The sequence below is a fragment of the Pocillopora damicornis genome, chromosome 9, assembly GCF_964200805.1.
Source record: "Pocillopora damicornis chromosome 9, jaPocDami1.2, whole genome shotgun sequence".
NCBI classification, from domain to species: domain Eukaryota; kingdom Metazoa; phylum Cnidaria; class Anthozoa; order Scleractinia; family Pocilloporidae; genus Pocillopora; species Pocillopora damicornis.
In genome coordinates, this window is record NC_142678.1 from 21,065,616 (window position 1) to 21,081,211 (window position 15,596).

Here is a 15,596-nt window from a genome sequence, read left to right on the forward strand (position 1 = left end):
TCGAATTTGAAAGTCAAATGCCGTTCTTCGCATCCAATAGGGAGGCGGTCTAATTCCAAACTAACCGATGGTTACCTTTTGTACGTGACAATTCGAAAGATTGCAAACCTGTTGTGGAATCGAAACAGCAGGCTCAAGGAACTAGTATTACTGGCAACACATCACAACACATCGAACTTCGCTTTCACAAAAAAAGGTAATTTTAAATTCTGCTCATTTTGAAATATTCATATATGTACAGGAAACCAGGAGAAAGTAATGTCCCATAATTCTCTCTTGGGGAAACCTGACCATTCTTTCCTCCGGCGTCAGGCATTTACCATACATTTATAAAAGAAGGAAGAAAGGATTACCGTTTCCAGAGACGGAGGTTGGAAATATGGGAGTTTGTAGGTAGTAGTTTGGCTGGTATAGGTTCTATGACTTCTTTATTTACTCACTAGCTAATACCTTAAAAAAATTGTGATCATCTGTGAGTAGAGGGCATATATTCACCAGGGAAAGAGGAGGAGGTGATCGTGGTGGGGGAAGTTACCTCGACGAGGGGGCTCATCGCATACCAAGCGAGGTTTGTTTCGCTTTGTTTCTCTTTTGGAATCTGTGTTACTGAATCTGCAAGATTAGGTAACGTTTCAAAACCATCGCGAGATGTTTTGCTTTCATATGTAAAACAAAAATATCACAAGTTCCATGTGAACAAATAAACCGTGACATGTTGTTCATGACCACGAGAAAAAAAAGGGTATGGAATTTCACAATTTTGCGTCCTGCCTAAGGTGTCTTTGTTGACTTGAAGGGTTTTAACCGCCAATAACTGTCTGTAGAAACATAACCGCAAGTTTTTCAGCTTAAGTTTGTTAACAATAGGTCCATGAAGTCGATCTGAAACAGTTTACCTATGTTTTTTGGCCTTGCACGGAGCAGGAAAACAAATGGATTTTGTCTGAGTGGATCAGTCATGGCTTAAAAGCCTTGGCAACACACCCTTAGAAACCCCCGCCGCTCCGCCTTGCCCCTCCCCCCAGGTCCGCAGACTTCGCTCTTTACTCTCTTGCCCGCTAAGTTTGTGCGATTATTGTTTTACTCATTAGAATCTTCTAAACGTTGTGATACAACTGTAGTCCAAAGAGCACGAGTACTGCGGTCGCCTTCTTATAAGCTTCCGCTCCTATGTTTTTATTTGCTTTTTAATCGCATATTTCATCAAAGTAAATATCACTTTTCATTCCGTAGATACGTCATATCAACCGCTCACGAGAAACGACTTTTCTGTGGGTTGCCGTTACGCGTGAAATACACGATGATTCCTAAATGGCTGTTTCTGCTCCTTTCACTTTATTTCGCTGTGCAGATGGAAGCTGGATCGAGTTTGGGTAAGAGTCTTTATCAGTGCTTTAAGATCAAGCTCTTATGATGCGTGCGACACAAATATATTATAAAAGAAGACAGCCTTGACACCAACGTCATCCCAATTATTGGCCAATCTTTTCCTCAAAATTCGACTTAAACTTTCCCCCAATTAAGTTTTTCAGTGTTCCTATCGAGGAAATGGCTGTGTTATTCCCTTTTCACTCGCTCTAACTGAAGTTCATCGCAGAAAATTTGCCATCTTCTTTGATTTTTTCGGATGTCTTCAATCGACCAATAGCCTGCGTGTCGGCGTTAAGGATTCAAGTCTGAGGAATGTTTTGATTTCGCTTATGGTTTGTGTGTTTGATTTCAACGTTTTGATCTTAAACTGAATGTTTCATCGTCTTCGAAGCAATTTCATGTCATTGTGGGCAATTTTCCGCTTTCGTCGTTTCCTTTGCATTTTTTTTATGCGCACGCCTTTTGCGTCGCTCAGCTAAAGCTGTGTTGTGTTCTTTTCCCTGTGAACGGCCACGAAAATTCAGACTTAATTTCTTGACCCTTACGACACCACAAACGATTATCGCCTTTTTCCGAAAAGCTTCGATCAGATACTGATTAACGATATGCAGTAAAATGATCACAGACTGTACACCGCCGCGAAAATTAAAACCTGTTTTCTTGACCTTCTCAGCGCCGTCCAATTCCCAAATGAGAAGGGATTGACGAGATTCAGGAAAATAATCACAACCTCGTTAATTTGGTTAGTTCTGGTTTTTAAATTATAAATCAACGAATAAATCGATTTCGAAGAATTATTTTTATTAATATCGTGTTGAAATGGGATGTGTTCGTTGTATGGTTTAAAGAAACCTCGAAGACAAGATACTTGAGGTAATTTCATTTTCGTTGCCATTGTGGGAACTGTCGCTGGGGTCAGAAAAATTATAGTCACTCAATCACGCCGTGTTAGTGTCACATAATCATAGCGTCACGGGATAAGAAAGTTCAAATTAATAGACAGGAAACTACCTAGGAATTAGCCATTTATCATCTTTAGACGTACATTCTTTATACTGTCTTGGAGAAAAAGAAAATCACTGCGTCAATATGCTATTCTTCAAAGGTCAGTGTGGGTATGATTGATGATGGATAATTTTCAGAGGGGAAGGGGAAGGGGGAGGGGCACTTGAATAAAGTGTGGATGGGGTACCAGTGTGTCATGGAAGACCTTAGAACTTTGATCATCCGTTCATTTTGCCACTCTGTTTAGGACATTAAGTTTTATAAATTGTGGCATATCGACCTTAGGCAGCTAAGGCGAGCACATTGGTCGAAGAATAATTTTTACAGCTAAATGTAAAAACAATTCCGTAAGGACCACACACCGTCAAGTTGACAAGCAGCTCAAAGCTTCCGATCCTTCAAGAGGGTAATAGTAACTTGATCACGCGCTCTTAGATCGAATATGACATTTTATCATCGCAATATCCCCTACTCGACCGGCCTTCGAGCAGGCCCCTGATATTTTTAGCGCTGCAGCACGTGCGGTTCTTCACCTGCGGCCTTGAACAAGAGGGTCTTAGTGGGTTTAACCAATAGCCGTAAAACGGCCAAAAACTTTATACGGTATGCGTAAAAATGGATAAATTTTAACCGTTAGTCGTAAACAATGTTAACCGTGAAAAACAAAATTTCTAGTACAAAAATGGCACGCGTTAGCCGTACAATGGCCACAATTCTAACCGTTAGCCGTAAAAGCCATCGCCCCATCGAGACCCTCTGAGCAACGCGAGCTGGCGAGAGGGCTGCCAATGAGGGCCCCTCATGATATAAGCCATCACCACATTGAGACCCTCTTTCATTGGAACTGTTTCGTCTCCAGTAAAAAAAGAATATATAGTTGATTAAAAAAATCCTCTCTTTTTCAGCCTGCATATCTCCTGGAGAATCCATCAATGCCTCTAGTGGTCACATTTCCAGCCCCAATTTTCCCAACAACTATGATTCAAACAAGAATTGTATCTGGAATATCACGGTACCCGATGGGAAAATCATCAAACTGACCTTTTTGAACTTTACCCTGGTATCGGGTGAAAACGATGACTGTGCTGGAGCGGCAGCAGATAGTGCCCGAGTCTTTATCACAAACGTTGCCTCTCATGGAGGAAAACCTAATGACTTTAAGATCTGTGGACAAAAGCTACCCCCTCCTGTGTACTCCAAGGGAAATTTCATTCAAGTGAGATTTGAACCTCGCACCGGCACTGTAAACAAAGGGTTCAATGCAACCTTTAAGGCGATAGATGGAGATTCACGTAAGAGCTTTTCTTCTATGGTGGTTTACTAACTGAAAGTATAAAAGTAAACAGTGGAGCATGTACTGAGCGAGAGTTTTGTTGAGTATATCATACAATTAATTAAACAATCTTTGAACAGCTATAGTCTGTAGAATAAAATATTGCATATAGTCAAGCCTTTCACTCGAACGCAAGCCACTTAGTGAAGTTCACGATCTCTATATTGATTAAAGCATGAAACCGTCAACATACGGAAAATGAACTGTGAGCGGTATTGGAAATTATCCATTAGAACAAAGTGGACTGTAAACTTCGTGGAAAAATCATCAAAACCAAAACAGTTTTCGGAGAGAAAGAAGCTTCGTTAAGATTTTTCTTTAAATAAATTAAGTTTTTCATAGAAAGTAAAATGCATTTTCCTAAAGCTGACAGCCTTTGTTATTCTTTTCAGTGTGCCCAACAGATATGATCCTCGACGAAACATCAGGTTCTCTCTCCTCTCCCTTTTATCCAAGAAACTATCCATTCAACCAGACATGTAGCTGGAATATTACAGGGAAACAAGGATACCGTGTTGAGCTCACAATACCAGACTATAATCTTGAACGTTGTGGTAGCGCTGATTGTTCGTGTGATTATATGGAAGTTCAGAATAGCTTCAGTGATAAAGCGCTGCCTGGAAAACTATGTGGTACACCAAGGTCTATTCCTGTAGAATTTTATTCACTGCACGAAAGCCTGAGGGTGGTGTTTGTGTCCGATGATACAAACATGGATTATGACGGATTTGGGGCAACTTATAAGCTGTTGAACTACAGTCCTCTAAGTAAGTAGAGAAAACAACGTCATGAGATCTAAGAGTTCGCTGAGAGAATATGTTTTATGAAATAAATTCACCCATACAAGTAATGATATGGAGCTTAGTTAATAAAATTGGAGGTTTTCTCTGTTATCAACTCAGGGCGAATGCGAACATCTCTGATATATTGTGTAAGCGGTTATGTATTGGGAAGCTATGCCAACTTTAATTTATCTCTTAACAATCTTCAAATTCTTGAATTAGGGGGTAAGTTTTTAAAGAAAATGTGGTGCTGTGTCGGTGGGGGAGTATAACAAGATAATTTGGTTTCATCAACTGAGTTTATAATGTAAATTGGTCACCGTAACGAGTTTCAAATATTCATATTCTTGCCTTGGGGCTACTTCCTTATAAACACCATATTGGAATGTATCAGACTGAAGAGTATAGTTTTGAGCCGTTTTGGTTTGTATAGATTTTGGCCATTGGTCGAATCAACAATTAAAAGATAAGCATTTTGATTGGTTGTTACTAATTACTTATTGTCCCACACTCACTTACTCCTTTTTCATTGTTTACAGTTTGTCCCAAGGAGGCAATCCCTCTCTCAGGCAGCGGCAAAATAAGCAGTACAAACTACCCAAAGAGTAACTACACTGCGTCTAGAAATTGTACCTGGAACATTACCGCGCCAGCTGACAAAATTGTCAAGTTTACGTTTACTGACTTTGTCTTAAGTGAGTGTTCAGCCAATAATTGTTCGGATTCTTGCTCTTATTTGGAGCTTTATGATGGTGGGTCAACAAGTTCGCCTTTGCTGGGGCGATTTTGCCAGGGATCGTCTTGGAATGAGACTCAGTTGTCGAGTGGAAACCAAATGTTTGTGATGTTCCATCCTGGAAAAGCAGTTGCTCGTGGATTTGAAGCGAAATATGAATCCACAACGACCGGTGGTGAGTACCCTCTCAAGTTTATTCTGAATATCGTCTTTTATAATCTTCAAATTTTCCTCTTACGCGAGTTTGGTCTTGACGCGTTACGCAACCGACTGTGCACTAACTTTCAACTTATTTCACACTTCTATATTTTTAAGAGACAGACAGACTTTCGCCACTCACCACGATCACGCTGAGTTACTCTCGCCTTCTTTTGAAAGAAAACGTACCAAACATTTCTATTTCACGTGGATCTCAATGGGGCTAACCGATAGCCTTAAAATGGCCAAAAACTTTACACGTTAGGCGTAAAAATTGACAGATTTTAACCGTTAGTCATAAACAATGTTAACCGTTAAAAACAAAATTTCTAGTACCAAAATAGCACGCGTTAGCCGTACAATCGCCACAATTTTAATCGTAAGTCGTAAAAGCCATCACCCCATCGAGACCCTCTGAGCAACGCGAGCTGGCGAGAGGGCTGCCAATGATCTGGCACTAATAATGAGGGGCCCTTATTATCAGTCCCAGATCCCTGGCAGACCCCTCGCTTTGTTCGAGACCTTATACTTACCTGCTCGCGAAAAAATAATCGGGCGGAAGCACTAATGACGAGGAACTGCTCACAGGCTGTTAAAAACTCGAAGAATTTCTATCTTTTTTCCCTTTAGCCAGCCTGTCAGACAAGTAAACAAATACATTTAAAAATATCGGAATAATTCACGTCTCCAAGTACTTTCGAGGAACGGAAGTCAGGGGTTGGTATCTAAAAAATTTTCCATCTTTATATTTATATTCTGCGTTCTTATTTTCAATTAGTAAATTCCACAACAGCTGGAAGTGCGGCCACTTTCGTCACTTCGTTTGTTAAGCCGTTTGTTAGTCCGTCATCACCAGTTTTGCCTCTGTCGTTCACATCCCCTAGTTCATCTTCTGCTAAACGTACAGCATCACCGTCTGTAATGTCTTCCTCAGTCTACTCATCTGCTTCTCCAACTTCGTCTGCTTCTCCAACTTCGTCTACTTCTCCAACTTCGTCTGCTTCTCCAACTTCGTCTGCTTCTCCAACTTCGTCTGCTTCTCCAACTTCGTCTGCTTCTCCAACTTCGTCTGCTTCTCCAACTTCGTCTGCTTCTCCAACTTCGTCTGCTTCTCCAACTTCGTCTGCTTCTCCAACTTCGTCTGCTTCTCCAACTTCGTCTACTTCTCCAACTTCGTCTGCTTCTCCAACTTCGTCTGCTTCTCCAACTTCGTCTGCTTCTCCAACTTCGTCTGCTTCTCCAACTTCGTCTGCTTCTCCAACTTCGTCTGCTTCTCCAACTTCGTCTGCTTCTCCAACCAGCAAATCAACTGTCCAAGTGACAGGTATGTGTATGGAATTGTGTTATTAAACATATTTACATAAAACGCTTTCCAAACTATTTTGTGTTTTCCAAAATAACACATTTTTTGATAAATCAATGGTTTTTCTCCATGTTTCGTTAAAAATGAATGAGAATCACGTGATTAAGAACATTGATTGACATTTAAGCTTTGTACTTTACATCACATTTCAATCAGTAAATCAATTTCAAAAGGAAAGGTCTAGTGTAATTTGCTAACCTCAAAAAGCCTTTAAGCTAACCTGTAGCCAGCGGCCCGCCACAGAAATGGAATAATTGCAATGGCGTCTCAATAAACAACAATCAAATTATACGATTTGTGGTGGATCAGTTTATCGGCATTACTTTCTACGCGGAAAACTCTACATGCGACCACTCATACACTGGGTGTCCCAGAAATTCTGCGAACACTCATACACTGGGTGTCGCAGAAATTCTGCGACTACCCATACATTGGATGTTGCAGAAATTCTGCGACCACTTATACACCAGGTGTCGCAGAAATTCTGCGACCACTCATACATCGGGTGTCGCAGAAATTCTGTGAACACTCATGCACCAGGTGTCACAGAAATTCTGCAACTACTCATATACTGGGTGTCACAGAAATTCTGCGAGCACTTACGCACTGAGTGTCGCAGAAATTCTGCAACCACTCATACACTGGGTGTCGCAGAAATTATGCGACCACTTATACACTGAATGTCACAGAAATTCTGTGACCACTCATAAACTGGATGTCGCAGATATTCTGCAACCACTCATAGAATGGACGTCACAGAAATTCTTGGACCATTCGTACACTGGATGTTGCAGAAAATCTGCATCCTCTCATTCACTGGAAATTCACCCATGACGTGATGGATACAGGAATATAGCAGTCGTTTTCTAACCTGTCAATAACAGATGCCACAAATATTCTGTCAATTAACTTTCAATAGGAATTATGTACAATAGCACATGGTTTTAACGCAATATGATAAAATTTAGAGTATAAAAATTGTAAGAAAGTAAGCAAAACAAAATACAGTTTAAGTCACATCACTTTGTTATGTGATCAGGTACAAAAACTAAATGAAAAATATTATTAACTCTATCAATTAAATAGAATTTTGTTATCTAGCAAATGAGCAATCTACTTTAGCCAAAATATATTAACAAGTCACAATTTCAGTCCTTTAACCTATTTTAAAAGATTTGTATATGTAATGAAAAGAGTACAAATACATCATTTGACTTGGTAAAGATCAAAAGGGAAATAAATGCTCAACCTTCAAATGAAAACCTTAAACTCTTCACTATCCAAGGGGAATATGCTAAATTGACAGGATCACAGATTTGAATTAATATCCCCAACAATATTTATGATAAGGAATTATGTAACATGTGTGTCTCAATTAAAAAGGGCTAAAATAAGCTTCTAGAAAAAATAATTCTCTCTCTGTGTCAGCTGCAACAATGTTTCCCGAGTAGGAAAAAAAATCAAACCGTGCCATGTTGTCTAATGAGTGACAAACCGATGAAAGGGAAAACGTACTGGAGAACCACTCCACAAAGCCATTTTGAGGGCGCCTTCTGGTTTTACCGGGTTCTACACGGAAAACAACGACGGAATCCAAGAACTGAAATAATTCACTAATTTTTAGTCAAGTGCATTTCAACCAAAATGAATTATGTATCGTATCAGTTTTCGCGACAACAAAATTGGCCCAAAACGTGCCTCTATCCAAAGTTTGTGAGTTCTACATCTCCAACGAGGACTTAAAACATACAAGACACAAAATAAGTGATATTGTAGACTAAGACATGAAGATTCGATAAGCATTTAGTAAAATTGTATCTATATCGGTGATCTCGCAAACATGCGCCTGGCAAACAAAGTTTCGCTCAGACCACTTATTGTTACCTGATCGCTTTGACGAAGAGCGAACGCTCGAAACGTCAGCTTTGAAACTCTTTACGGTGGCCAACTTTTTACGTTATCAACTCAGTTGATAATAAGTTCGCGCTACCTGTCATTTGTTAAATCGCGTGAAAAACAATAAGGTAGGTGCTTTGAAATGCATGTATATTGCACACTTCTGACCTCTTATCAACCCTTAGATTTGACTTATCGACCGTGACTGAACTGACTGCGTGTGATACTTTGTATTCAGGTGGTCCTAACTTTACCTTCCATTTCTAATTGACTCCCTAAATCCAGAATTATTTCTCCATAAATGAAAGATTCTGCACTCAAAGAATTGTTTGAGTCATCCAAGTCAACCCACCGATCTTCGTTGGGAAGTCTTCTCTTTGGTGGTGATTCCGGAATCATAAAAATCAACATGGCTCGTAGAACTGGGAGATGTTTTCCGGTGTACTCGCCATCATCGGTTGAAATATTTTTGTAGGACGGATACAAGTTAACTCCACTAAGAGTGACAAGAGGGCTTAGCAATCAAAAAAGACAAAAGCTCGATTATTAAGATATCATGAGCGGATGTTGGCGGTTTGTAAAACAATAGGTTGAAAGGACTTTTGCCCCTAATTGGTAAAATTGCATAGTGCACAGCTTACGAGTTCTAGTCGAAATACTAAACCTTTTTTTCGCCGATTAGGTACATAGTGCATGTGAATGGACACTTCATATCTTTGACTAGGCCTACCGTGCGCGATAAGCCTGAGAAAGTCATTATCGATTAAGCGAAACCTTAAGCTTTTCGTCATGGCTCATAAGTTATATAATTAACTTTACTTGAGTGCATGCCAGTGTTGCTATAGCCCGCCGGGACGAAGAAAAAATACATCGGTTTCCCCAACATGTTAAAAAAAAAATTTTCAAATTGAAAAGGTATCGTGTGGACAAGGTGTAGTGCGGAGGAGGAGAAAGAGTCAAGGAAGCTGCTAAGTTGCTTTGATTAGTACTTACGAGAAATGTCATGTCAACTTCTTTTAAATCGATTTGAAAGTGTGAAAACCTCAAACGGATATGTTGTTGTCTGCGACTTTCTCTTCGCCGCTCTTAATTGCTCCCTAAATTTTATTACAAGAGAGGCAAAGATGAGAAGACACGAGTTCGTGATTCATAGATCTGCTAGCTTTGAAAAAAGTTTGCCATTGCATTAACTCACATCTGATTTGCGTCCGTTATACACTTCCTGTGTAAGATGCCTCCGGAAGATAAGGGGAATGGGAATATTGGAAGTATCGTTCATTGAAATGATACAATCAGGAGCTGCGTATCTTTACAGAACAGGAACAAGAGTTGACCGTTCATCGAAAATAATCGATGCCGAATCTTTGCAAGAGCCATCATATTCCTTTGTTGGACCCCCTGGAGTATCACTTAAGGTATGAATAAACTGGTGCATCTTTAAGGCTTAAGACGTGACACGTAATGAAGGCCAAAGTTAAACTGCGACGCGTAAAATTTAACGAAAGGTTAACGTTATTCGTGAATAACGAAACTGTGTGAGGCGAGATTTGATATCCTGAAGAATACTTGACCCTTTTTTTTTTATTATTTTTTTTTTCCACAGCGTGAAAACCTCAAGATTTCCCTGAAACCTTGCACACAGGATGGGAAATAAGAAATTTACCCTTTTAAATCCGTGACGTGTGAACTGATTTTTCGAAAATTCGTCGTGGGCCTACAATATCTTACCGGTCCTCTTTCAGCTCGAATTAGTTCCAACGAATTCAAGGGGTGCGTTTTAATTTGCTTCAGTAAACCTACGGTTCTTCAAAAGCTTCACTAAAGCTAAACTTCAGTAAAAAAAAAAATTCCCTGCTCAAAAAAAACCAAGCTAGCCTTGTTACACCAAGACCTGTTCAAATCATAGTCAAGATAGGGTTGATGAATTCATACATCCTGTTTTGAAAATTTCCATGTGATGTAACGTCACTTTCTTTTTCAGATCCATACATACAGAAGGAGGCCTTACAAACCTTTGTAGTTGTACACTGATCTGCTTCAAGGCAAATGACTCCTAGACATCTATCTGTGAGCAGTGAAAGCGTAACTTTCTTGGATACTATTGGATCAACAGTACTGCATCGCCTTGTGAACAGAAGGAAGAGGATTAAAAAATCTTAAATCCTATATCGTCAGTGGAAATGAAAATTACTGAACGGGTAACTTCGTAGAAAAACATTTATCTCATATGAATTAATGACGATATCGTCACTCGGTAAAGGTGATGTAAATTCGGTACTAAGTGTCCTCATTCCAAGGTCTTCTAACTTTAAATTTCTTTAAAAATGAACGAATCATCTTATTCTGCAACAGATGAGCTATTTATTCCAAGACAGATTTACTTCCATCTTTTCTTTGATTAAACGAAATTTTAAAAAAGTTAAAAACAAACCTTTTTAAGAATCTTAAATGTGTACAAAATTTAATTAAACGATTTTTCATTCATTTTTCTTTCAACAACTCCCCTTTTGGAATTTGATTAAAGGCCTGAGTTATAACTAGTTCTATTTAATAAAGCGGCTATGGGCCTCTGTTAATAGCCTTTAGTTTCCAAACTGTGGAGTAATTTTCACTAGTTTGTCCTGTAATTAAAAAAGCATTGGACGTCAAACCTTGCAGAAGTTCTGCAGCCCTGCAGAATTTCTGCATCATTGGACGCCATACCATGCAGAATTTCTGCATGGTTGGGCCGTCAAACCTTGCAGAATTTCTGCAGCATTTGACGTCGTACCTTGCAGAATTTCTGCAGCATTTGACGTCGTACCTTGCAGAATTTCTGCAGCATTAGACGCCATACCATGCAGGATTTCTGCAGCTTTGGACGTCAAACCTTGCAGAATTTTTGCAGTACGGGTCGTAATACCAAGTCAAATAAAACTAAAAACAAAAACTTGAAAAAAAAACGCTTAAATATATTGAGGGTTAAAATCATAGACTTAATCGTTCCATTTTTAAAAGTGCAGAGCATTATGTGCACTTTGACCAGAGTTAACAACCAACGCAGTTAAAAATTGAATATTTATATGAGTAAAATTGACCGAAATTTAACTTCCCGTTGAATTATACAAAATGTTGCTCTTTTAAAGCAACACATTTCTTAATCCGTGAAAACTAAAGCATTTTGCTTTTATTACATAGGAGAAATTTCCGTGTTTTCTACCTAAATAGTGCTGCTTTGAGGCCAACATTTCACTGTGTCTGGGAAAATAGCACGATATGTTGTGGAATCGATATGAAAAATATCCCCAAAGAGCCATTTTTCACGGAAAATGCTATCTTGGAAAACACAAAATAGTTGGCAAAGCGTTAATTAATTAGTAAGAAATTTAAAGTTAGGGGTTCTCAGCGAATGATAACGGCGCCTATGACACTTGACTACAGTGTTCCATAAAATTGTGTCTGAGATATTTTTTTTCTTTACGCTTCTACGTTGCCATCGATTTTCGCATCGCCATACCTAAGTTATCGCAGTAATCAGGTAAGAAAGCGCTCACTTGATCTAGCAAAAATTCGACGTCAATCTTAAGTTAGCACTGTAACTTCTAGAGTTTATTAACCATTTGTTTGACCCAATATGTCCTAAACCTTAGCCTTGGCACTTGTGATGTACTTTTAACCTTTCTTGACGAAGCGCAAGGACAAATAGAAGCTGTTTAATAACAATTTATGTTTGAAAAATGTTGCCACATCTCTGTATGATCACTAAAGCCATCATGACTAGCTCATTTTTTAAACACTTTGAAGTAGCAGAGGAGAGATCTACTTTGGAAAGCGATAAAAAGTTTGAAGAAGTCTTCCTGCCATTAGATATCTCGTATCCTCCTCAACTGTTATGATGTAAGATTTCAGTGGCTTATAAATTTGATTAGACTCGATTTTAGAATACAACTTATCACTGATCTCTTCGCTGAAATTCCGGGGGTCATTGGTTCAATTCAACTTCTCAACTGGCTGTTTAATCATTTTTTCTCCACTGTTCGCGACCATGTTGATTTTAAGCGTTGATCTCGTAGTACTCAATGACCTCATGCGACTGTTCACAATCACTATAAACTTTTCATGTGATTTATTATTTATATTCAGGTTCCCCAGTTCCCACGCAAACCAGTACGACTCGGCCACGTCAGACCGCTAAAGGGAAAACTATCGGGCCATTGGAGGTAGTAGGATTCTGTATCCTTGCAGTACTTGTTGCCGTTGTTGCTATTTTTGCCATTTATTACGTAGCCTGTCGGAAGCGGGAGGAAGACGAAGGCTCGAACGAGCCGATGGTTGACGTACCTGCACGTAATTCAGCTAAACCAAGAGAAACGGAAATTGGAATAACTCACGACGCATTTGTGGGAGACTCAAATAGTCCAACGAAAGCTTCTGCTTTTAAACCGGAAGCCATGGCTCCAGTACCGGAAGTTAAAGTTCAAGAACCAGCAGCAAATGCTTCGGAGGTAAAACCAGATAATATGGAAAGTAAAGAAACTGAGGCCGACGTCGATGGCACTTATGACAGTGCGTTGTAAGAACAAGAAGAAATATTTTGAAATTATTTTGAAACCAACTAGAAAATTCCCTCGACTGGTATCAAAATGTCTCTTTCATCACGAGTTTGCTACAAGGCTACCGCTCTACATGATGCATAACTTTTTCTGAACATTCCTAGACTTATAAAAGTTTACAACACTAAACCTTTTAACACTTAAACACCAGGAAGTGATCAATTTGTACCTTCTTCTTACAATATCTATACATTATTCAACCGACGCGTAATGAAAAGAGACAAACGAACCAGCTAGAGGGTGTTTTCTTGATAAAATACCATATTCTCTGAACTAGTTCCTTTGGGAAATGTAGGGCAGCTAGAAACGAGAAATACAAATCAAATTTTGGGACGGTAGCCTGCATTACCTGTTGTATTATCCATTATATTACTCAGAGTTGTCCTTACTTCATATAAGGCTGCCACTTTTGGACCCCTGGATGTATTGTTTCAGCATAACTATTGGCATAAATTGAATAAACGATCATAATTTTTGCTCTTATGATAACCTGTAATTGGGAATTCTCCTTTTTTTCGGGCAGCGCGAAAGCATAGTGTGTTGCGCTGCTAAACTTTTATTCTCTTTCGAAAAAGAGAGCGCTTAATCACACATATTTAGTCCTTTCAAATGAACCATTATCAGGTTTTAACCTTTAACTCCCTTGAGTGACCAAGTCATAATTTCTCCTTACAATATCAATACGATATCAAGCAGAAAAGTGACGAGAATAGAGAAATAAATAAATTTGGAGATTATTGTCTGATCCAATACTAAATTCTCCAAACTAACATCATGAGAATTGTATAACAGACAGTAAGGAGAATTTTAAATGGCATCTTGAGAGTGGAAGGGTTAAAAAAGCTGTACCTTGTTTGATCTTTAAAAGATCGATCGAGTTCATGTGTAGATGTACACTTTGTTTTTTATATATTTCAGCCTTGTAACAATTTTACCTTTTAACCTTTTGTATTTTTACTTATGTACTCTAATAACGGGACCCCCTTTGATACCAGCGCTTATTACACTGACGGGGTTATCCTTTATAATATTATCATTATCATTATTATTTTCGTTCGCCTTGTGGAGGGAGAGTGTTATCACATTACTGCCTCTTTCGTTGCCAAGAGGAAAGGTGCCGACAGACTTATATTAGTTCACAATAACCCCTAGCTGACGCCCTAACATCAGTATGCACATTCCCCATACATTCCCTTAGGTGCTGTCAAGGAGAATTTGTTTAAAGATCGAGAGTTTCTTTAGTTGGTGATCATTTCCTTTATTCTCGTGATCTTGGTATATGAATCAGGGGTGGTATTGTGAGGAGAAGTAAGATGTTAGTCATTCTTACTGGCGGTACGAAGGGTTCATTGTTATACTATTTACATCCTCACGTTTTTTTGCCCATTAAGTCACGTCTTCGATTCTGGTGTGAAGTCCAGTAGTTAAAAATATTTTGTAAGAGCAAATGTGTAAATTGTTAGCAATAGATATATGATTTTGGAGTTGTTTTCTGTGTATTTTTTTATCAGCATCCTAAACAAAAATAGTTCCAGCATAGTTGTAAGCATATGACTGTGCAAAATGGGGCAATGGTAGCAGCGTAATATGCTACTTTTCTAAGCCTGCTTTCGTTAGAGGCTCATTCCATCGAATACAACCTCATAAAATGCCAAATAGGTTGCGCAGACTTCTAATTTATTTAGTCTTATTTTTTCTCTTCTGTAAACATCTGCGCTTGGAAGGTCGGCGATCGTTAATTGTGTCTACATATGAAATAGCTGATTCGGGACTCTGTCTGTCTCGTCCCAACCTTTTCTCGTACAGAAAGATGTAGCTTCCTGTCAAAAGAAAAACAAACTGGGTCATGTAGATCATGGCTAACAACATGCAGACGGCCGAATTACCGGATTCGCCAATGTATGATGTAAAATGAACTATGAACATTGTTTGACGTCTCTGTTCGTCTCTTTCCTACTGGGAAATCTCAGTTTTGTTGCGAAAGGTAAGAAAAGCTAGTTCAAGTAAGGGAGGTCATAATTTACCACCCACTATGCCCCCGTACCCAGACAAAATGTTTAATGTTCTGATAATTAAGATGAGCTCATGGTAAGTTTCATTGGGCATGATCGACCTCAGAACATGCTGTTGCTGTTGTTGTATATTTGTTCTTCTTTCTTTAAGATGAAGGAAGATTTGTCGCGAAGTGACATATAAACAAACAGAGCAATAAGATTAATAATGAGGTTAACCACTAACCGTAATATGGCAAAAATGTGAAGCCGCTAGAAGTGAATATTGATTAGTCGTAACAAAAAGTAACCGTCAAAACTTTTTCTGT

At 38.9% G+C, this 15,596-nt stretch overlaps 1 protein-coding gene across 4 annotated transcripts; it reads left to right on the plus strand.

Annotated features, from left to right (window-relative positions):
- The first annotated feature begins 39 nt into the window (after nt 1-39).
- LOC113679655 (uncharacterized) lies at nt 40-14,760 on the plus strand. 4 transcript variants are annotated; one of them, XM_089182302.1, is made up of 8 exons: nt 54-196; nt 499-568; nt 1,234-1,373; nt 3,282-3,668; nt 4,102-4,476; nt 5,031-5,402; nt 6,204-6,749; nt 12,807-14,760. In XM_089182302.1, exons 3-8 carry the CDS (start codon nt 1,301-1,303, stop codon nt 13,238-13,240), a joined length of 2,187 nt encoding a protein of 728 aa, XP_089038428.1. In that variant the 5' UTR covers nt 54-196; nt 499-568; nt 1,234-1,300; the 3' UTR covers nt 13,241-14,760. The 4 variants fall into 4 exon arrangements, with proteins under 4 accessions (XP_089038427.1, XP_089038428.1, XP_089038425.1 ...); XM_089182299.1 differs by having other exon boundaries at nt 87-196; nt 444-568; XM_089182300.1 differs by having other exon boundaries at nt 108-196; nt 481-568.
- Nucleotides 14,761-15,596: the final 836 nt, after the last annotated feature.

Excerpts from the sequence above, each read along its gene's own strand:
- LOC113679655 (XM_089182301.1), top strand. The coding sequence starts at position 1,301 with ATGATTCCTAAATGGCTGTTTCTGCTCCTTTCACTTTATTTCGCTGTG. Across the intron at positions 5,403-6,203 it reads TGAATCCACAACGACCGGTG|TAAATTCCACAACAGCTGGA; the intron begins GTGAGTACCCTC and ends ATTTTCAATTAG. Across the intron at positions 6,750-12,806 it reads ATCAACTGTCCAAGTGACAG|GTTCCCCAGTTCCCACGCAA; the intron begins GTATGTGTATGG and ends ATTTATATTCAG.